The sequence below is a fragment of the Lottia gigantea genome, assembly GCF_000327385.1.
Source record: "Lottia gigantea unplaced genomic scaffold LOTGIsca_8, whole genome shotgun sequence".
In the NCBI taxonomy this organism is placed as follows: Eukaryota; Metazoa; Mollusca; class Gastropoda; family Lottiidae; genus Lottia; species Lottia gigantea.
The window spans coordinates 1,332,820-1,340,602 of NW_008710662.1; the positions used below are offsets into that span (position 1 = coordinate 1,332,820).

A 7,783-nucleotide genomic window follows, 5' to 3' on the forward strand; every position below is an offset into this window, starting at 1 on the left:
TGTGAATGAATTTTTGATCAAATTATTGCGTCAAATTAATTGTCTTGAAAGTTTAAAACTGGACTCTCTTTGTATGTTATCTTGAAAATCTTAATTTGTTCAACAACATTTAGGACTCACTTAGAAAAATTGGATCAACTTTTTCTCATAAGTGCATTTAACAATATATTGTACCACGGGTTATGCAACAAACCTTTTTATTCGGAATATTGGAAATGAGTAGTAGTATATATAATCGCGGGTTATCCCTCTATGAACTTGTTTATCTATAGCAAAATTCAATAGCTATGACATGAAAATTAGTCAGTTTTCCGACTGTTTATCAAGAACACAACAGTTTTCAAATCATTTATTGCGAATTAAAAGTTTGTTGGTTGTTAGATTTTAGTAAGCAGACAAACAACCCAAAAAAAAAATACAAATCTCAAATTTTCTTTGCACAGGATCACTTTTTGTATCACGTGATTAAACCAATAATCACTAATCAATGATGCATTCAAACTCAGTAGAGAAATACTGATACGTTGATTGTAAACTTAGAGAAGAATTCAACCCTCAATTGCAAGGGAATATATTGTGGTTTTTCAAGGACGGATGTAACATGACATAGTTATAACTTTTGGGATATTGAACAAAACAGTGCATTAGTAGTCTTTCAAGCAATTGGTATTCATTTTGGGAATAACATTTTCGGTGGAAAATGTTTAATCATATAATAGAAATTCAGCCACAATTACTCTCTGACTACATTGAGCTTTGAATTGAATTTTTTTTCTCTCATTCATAAATATTCAAAATCAAATTTCTAACTGTATGTCATTTGTCTTAGAATGTCTTTGGGTTCATAGAAATATAAGGACAAGTTATTTTACATTTAAAATTGACACACTTCGTTCCTAGAAAATTCAATGAAAATTACCTACTGTAAATAACCCAAAACCATACACCATAAGTTTTTATTTATTTTGGTCATGGTCAACGAAGGGGTACCGAGAAATAGTTATAGGTTGTTCACCTAGGATCTAAACCACCATAATGCCTAAAACAATATACACATGTAATAATGTAATTATTGCATCTCTTATTGTTGGTTGCCATAATAAATCCTTGATTTTTTCAATGGTTTGGTGTATGGGAAATAATCCCTTTTAATAACGACAAGAACACTATAATTATCGGTAAGATGAAATGAATTCATCAATGTAAATGTTTGAATTTTCAACCGTTGTCGTCAAAATATATTAAACACTCATTTTACATGTTGAGACCAGCACAAGACGTTTGTAAAGAAAGTGCACCTAACAAATGAAATTGAAAACATTGTAACTAAAAAGAGATACATTTTTAATTATAACTCCCTCTTAAAATACAAGAAAACTGATTTCAAAATTAATATTGTCATCATTTCTGTACTTAGTCACAGAAAACGTAAAATTTATTGCCCCAAATAGCTGAAAGTCGTTTTATTGTCTTAAAATATTTGTAGTAACATTGTGTTGGTTCAAGGGAGACAAATCCACTTAATGACGACATGTACACCTTGAATAATCAATATATTTTATGTCGAATATAAAAATAGTCAATACAATTACAGTCTTAATCATCACACCTGTTACAATATACTTTATCATCCAGACCTTACATTTAATTACAATTCTTCTAGTCTCGATCAATCTTGTAAAAAATCGAAATCAATTTCACATTTTCTTGGAACATCAGATATACATATTGCTTACATAATACAGAGTTACATTGTTAATTTGTGGTTAAAATTCTACTCTTGTGACATGGATACATAGGATGTGATCCGAAAACATATGCCGTGGCATGATATTCTAAAATTCACACAAAAGAGTTTTATATATATAACGATTTAATAAATCAATGAATTAATAACAACGAAATCTCACAAGAAGTTTCAAATGAGAAGCAGATGACTCTTGAATCAGACCATAGATGTTGTGAGTGTAGTTTTTGGGCCAAGTATGTGTTATTTGGTTTTAATTTTCTTGTATGGGTTAGTATGTAATTTATATCAAATTTTGCTTTATTCATGATCGAATTTGCCAACTCCAGATGTTTTTTTAAATACATTCGTTTACAAAATATTTCACTCTTATACAAATAGCATGAAGACACTGTACTTTTCAATATAATGGGGTTCCAAATGTTCAGAAGAAATATATACACTTATTGAAATCAAAAGTCATTGCCAATCAAAATAGCACTTCAAATCGTTATGCATTTCCATTTATTAGTTGCATTTCAAGTTTTTCTTACCTAAAAGCCTGTTGTCATTGATGGTATATTAATTTGAAATAAATATATCAAGGTTGTTAAGAACAGAAAACTGTTGAAATATCAGACAACAGAAAAGTAGAGTATGTGGCCAAGTTACAATACACGGTTATCTCCCTTTGAATAAGAATTAAAAACAAATAAACTACCAATTTATCAAATTAAATGAAGCATCAAAACAGGGCTGAAAAAGGTGAACTTTCGAACGTTTGTCACTGACCTTATCCTCCTTCGATTTCCAAATGACGAGGGATCCTTCTCGTCCACAGCATGTAGCAAAGGTCAGGGCGATAAAACAATTTCCGCGCCATCCCATAACTGGGTGAAAATCTGGAGATCTTGGTGGGTAATATGATATCCCCGACCTTAATATCAATTAATGTAAATATTAACTTTAAAGGTTGCAGGAATTGTTTTAATTGCCATTGGAATTTGGGCAAGATTACAGAAAGAAGGCTTGGATCCATTGGATCATCTTGTTACAGATCCAGCTTACATACTGATAGCTGTCGGGGTGGTGATGTTTTTTATCAGCTTCTTTGGATGTATTGGTGCGCTTAGAGAAAACGTAACTCTTTTAAAGATAGTATGTATATATTGTTATATTATTAACATGTTCGACAAACAGTGGTTGTGGAGACATTAAAAAGAAAATATTGATTATGTTATTTACTTGTTCCTAATTGACAAGAGCGCATCTCCTGTTGTTCGGATATAGATTATGTAACAGGACATATTAAGTTGAAATTATGGCAAAGGAGATTTGAGCAAAGTTAGCGATCTTGCAGAAGGGATGGTGTTCGGTGTTCTCTTTCCTATATGTGATTCTAGACTAATTGACAGAGACTGTGGTTTCAAGTTATAACTACGTCTTTAACATTGGTAGACCGTCATTGGATCTAATGAAATCATTTTCATTTTCAGTTTTGTATTGTTGTGGTAATCATATTCATATTACAAGTGATCGCTGGTGTTTTGGCGTTTGTATTTGTCGATAGTATTGAAAAACAAGTATTAGACTATATGAAGCATTCTCTAGAACATTATGACGATAATGCAGATATAAATGATTTGGTCGACCAAATACAGAAACAGGTTTGTGGTAGTCTGATAATGGATGTTTTCAGATGAATTCTCAGAAACTGTATCAGATCATCACAGCACATACACATACCAGGATCACAACTAAAACCAAATACATGCGATTCTCTTTCCATTCAGAATAGTTCAATATCATATCTTAAAGTTATGACCACTATTCTTTCTCAGATGTTTTTCTACCCCAATAAAGTCTCTTTTGTCTCGAAACATGACTTTCATCATATCATAGAGATATTCATACAACTACAAAAGAAACGATTCTTATGGCATAATCTGATTGTTTCATTCCACACGAGTTTTCGTCAAAAAAACTTTCTATTGTGTGATGTTGTGCTTTGTGTAAACCCTTGTTCCTTACTTAAACGCCAGGCTCTATTGATCTGTAGAACCTTTACCTCATTTCCATCATTTGGTTTGATTGAATGTTTTAAGTCCACCAATCTGTATTTCAATATTTTGTAGTATAAATGTTGTGGTGCCGCTAGTTACAATGATTGGGAAGTCAATTTCTATTATAATTGTTCCTCGACAGCTGTATCAAGATGTGGTGTACCAAGTTCATGTTGTCGTCAACTAGGAAATAGTGGAGTACAATGCGGATATAATTCAAGACGACATGGGGTAGGTCAAGTCAGTAAATGAGAAAATTGACCTCTATACTGTCTCACTGAAGTCTTTTACAGACATAATAGCTTCCGAAAATCAGTTAATAATTGCAATGAGTGGCAAATTTCATACATCGTGCTCTCATACATTATTGCCGTAAATAGCAGTGTCTAAATAACTGTGCAAATATAAGTTAAGTTGAAACAGAATTAAAATTGTTCTTTAAATCATTTTATGTTGCACAAACACATTAATTTGCACATAAACACTACAATAATAAGTAATAACATCTCAACAGTATTGGATGTACAAGATACTGCTCATTTTTTGTATTAATGATTAGAATAAAAATTAACAAAAGATTTAAAAGGAGATATAAAGATTATAATTTAAAAACATAACGTACTGTCACGGATTATTATAACAAAAGATTAAATTTACACAAAGAATAAAATATCAATTTAGCTACATTAGCAGCTTATAAATATATGTGGATAACCGATAAAAAGCTAATGGGGGAGTATAAAGACTAACTGTTGTTCATAGACTGTAACAATTTTTGAGATTAGTGGCTTTAATTGCCGTTTGCTATTTCTTTTTGGGACATCGCCTACAAAGCATAAATTATTTAGGTATAAATAAAATCAGAACAATTTTCGTTTCATTTTTATTATAGCCATTTCAGTTAAAATCTCACGACAGGCCTCTTGAAAGTTCGTCAAATTAACCTTTTGGCCTAACTCGACGACGTTTGCTTTAACCTATCAAATTCTTACCTTCTCCCAGTGCTAGCATTTTGTGACGCGGTGTTTATATAAGGTTAGGTCAAAAGGTTAATTTGACGAACGTTCAAAGGAACTACCATTAAACCCTTACTGAAGTGGCTATATTTAAAAAAAAAGCTAAAATAAAACATGGAACGAAAGTTAGTTCTTATTTTGATTAAATAGGCTGAAAGTATTTCAGAGAAGGTTTTCATTGGTGTAGATATATTTTGCCTCTGAAACAATTTTCTACTATCCAAATGAGTAGCAAATCTCAGAAGTACAAGCTTTGCTTTTTATTTTAGATGTTTTTGTCGTAACGACATCATTTGTTCTATAAGTCCGAAACTATTACATATTCTGTCGCGTTTCATTGTAGTGGGTAAAATTCGTGGCAGGGGCCTAGGTAATACATATTTATGAGGTCACATGATTTATAATCCGACAAATCGACGTACTCCTTCATATCAGAAACACATTACGAAACTCAACAATTTTATAAGAGTGCAGTATGGAAAGGGTCCTTTTGATTCACCCCACATAAACGATCTATTTTTTGTATGTGTTGTTTGGTTTAAACGGCGATGTCGTAAAAAGAGTACTTCTAAAACTTCTCAAATTGATATAGAAGGTTAAGTTGGTGCAACATTGATAGATGTATTTTCACATTATGTCACATTATGTTAGAATGATGTAACCTACATTGTGATTTCAATAACGTATTACAAATATTTAAAGATGCTTCGATAATTATTTTTTTATCTGTAGTTTTCTTTAAAAAGTAAAAAGATTACTCTTCTTTACAATAAAAAAGGTTAAGTCCAAATTGGTTTGGTGATTAAATAAAAATGTACCTTAATCGACATTTACATTGTACCACGTACGCCTACAGCAGCGTGCGTTCGATCAAATAGGCCTTCCATTTGATGATGGATATATATTAAAATGTTGTTGAGTACCAATTTAGAAGATGCACAAAATTGCCCTAGTGCTTCACAATGTCCAAACCCACATCACCTTTATGTTTGAACTACATACACTCTGAATGTACTTGAAATCTACCGAAGCAACGGAGGTTTTAAAATATTTATAAAAATTTTGTGATAAAATTGTATTTTTTTATTAATCCTTTCTCACATATATGACAAGCAAACACAACAATGTTCGAGTTTATAAAGAAATTTTGTAGAAAAGAGTTCCAAAGACAGGTGTTAAGTTAATGATTTTTTTTACCCGACTTAAATAATGGAAATGATATTAAAGATTCTATATTGGCTTGCAGGAACAATATGCCAACGCAGTGATCTATATAACTGGATGTATCCATCCTCTGATGACGGTGTTTCAAGATAATTTGGTGATTATTGGTTTGTTGGCATTTTGTGTTGGATTTATTGAGGTGGGTATTACACGTTATATAGGGAAGTAAATACGAGGTTCCCTTTTACGCTTATTCTTATCCTGTTTTTCAAAATTTTTGAATCGTACTTTGGATTGAGATTGAAACGGGAGTATGTCTGCACTTTTAGCACACAATAATATAATGTGGATATATAATATAGCTCTACGGACTCTTCCAAAGGAATGCTCAATTGTTACAGGGTGTAATCAAGTGGACCGAAGATCGGAATAGTTTACGAACAAAGGCTGGTCTAGCTACTTTAGTTTCATTTATCATTCTACACTTCTTTACCGTCTTCGGTTATCCTAGTTCATTTTATGATTTGGTTTATTGTTACATTGTGTTCATTGTGATCAGTAAGACCATCATCATTCTCCGTATCGGGCGAATTTTATAGCTGGAAACTTCAACATAAAGATTATATTAGGTATTTCCTAGACGAAATGTATTGTCAATCGCACAAAAGTGAATTGGCTTGGACAATCAATTTTACCGAAGTAGGGTCATAATGTCAAAAGAGCTTGGCGCCAGCTGAATTAATTTTCAGAGTATAATCATATAAAAATGCAATGTAGTTCTATCTATATATTAAACAGAAGGTTTTATTTGAAACGTCGGGTTAATTTAAATGCGTATACATTTAACAACAGATTGGTGTCGACTGTGCTGCAGTGCTTACCCAATACCAGAAACCAAAATTTTGATGTAAACTTCTTTATCCGTTAAATTTCTCTGTTACATTATCTTTGCTAGTAAACTTCATCATTCAAGTTTTAGTGAAGGGTATGTATTTGGTTAATGATGAACTTAATGAAAAAGTATTGAATTTCGATCGTGTAATCTTTGGTTTGAATTTCCTGTTGTTTAATAGTAGCGCATTTAAACTTTTCTGTTCTCGTCTGAAAGTGTTAAATGTAGCTAATGTTTTCTTTATATATTTTCAGTTATTCTCGTTATTGCTGGCACATTATTTGATGAGGAATATAATGCTGAACAACAAACTCTTAAACTGAGATTGATTGTTATGTTGTTTTTCTGATATTAATACTTGAAAAGTATTCATGTTCCTGAGATTTGTTAGATCAATTACTTAGAATGATGTTATTTATTTTTACTATCAATGATTTCTGCATGTATTTTTTTTTTTTAAATCAACTCTTTTTTTCATTAAACGTTATCAAACACCAAACCTAAATTGCATATTAAAGGTGGTATCTCAGATTTATCTTCCCTCTTAAGTTAAGATTCGTTCCATTGGAGCAAATGATGCTACTGTTCATTGCCGAATATATCATTAAAGCAGTAAATGTCAAATTACTGAAGTATAATTTTATTACTGAAGCATATTTTATGTCATAACAGCATGTATGATTTACCAAACAAAATATCCTCTCGCCTTTTTGTTATCTTGGATTGCTTTTCCAGTATTGTTTCATTTTAACAAACGTTAAAACCAATTCTTATGTTCTTTAATTTATAACATGATAGTATTGTTCAAGTTTTTAACCCTAAATGCACTAAATCGAAAACATATTTATTTGATTTAATAAAATGTTAATATTGAAAGTATGAAATACTGACAAATATTCTCACCAGCTCAATACTGTCTATT

The 7,783-nt window shown here is 31.3% G+C and overlaps 1 protein-coding gene across 1 annotated transcript; it reads left to right on the forward strand.

Moving 5' to 3' along the window:
• Window positions 1-1,746: 1,746 nt before the first annotated feature.
• LOTGIDRAFT_184042 (hypothetical protein) lies at window positions 1,747-7,352 on the forward strand. The gene is made up of 6 exons (XM_009066888.1): window positions 1,747-2,017; window positions 2,699-2,884; window positions 3,223-3,393; window positions 3,862-4,020; window positions 6,052-6,168; window positions 7,116-7,352. The coding sequence occupies exons 1-6, from the start codon at window positions 1,934-1,936 to the stop codon at window positions 7,182-7,184; spliced, it is 786 nt and encodes a 261-aa protein (XP_009065136.1). The 5' UTR covers window positions 1,747-1,933; the 3' UTR covers window positions 7,185-7,352.
• The last annotated feature ends 431 nt before the right edge of the window (window positions 7,353-7,783 follow it).

Excerpts from the sequence above, each read along its gene's own strand:
- LOTGIDRAFT_184042 (XM_009066888.1), top strand. The coding sequence starts at position 1,934 with ATGACTCTTGAATCAGACCATAGATGTTGTGAGTGTAGTTTTTGGGCC. Across the intron at positions 2,885-3,222 it reads ACGTAACTCTTTTAAAGATA|TTTTGTATTGTTGTGGTAAT; the intron begins GTATGTATATAT and ends TTTCATTTTCAG. Across the intron at positions 4,021-6,051 it reads ATAATTCAAGACGACATGGG|GAACAATATGCCAACGCAGT; the intron begins GTAGGTCAAGTC and ends ATTGGCTTGCAG.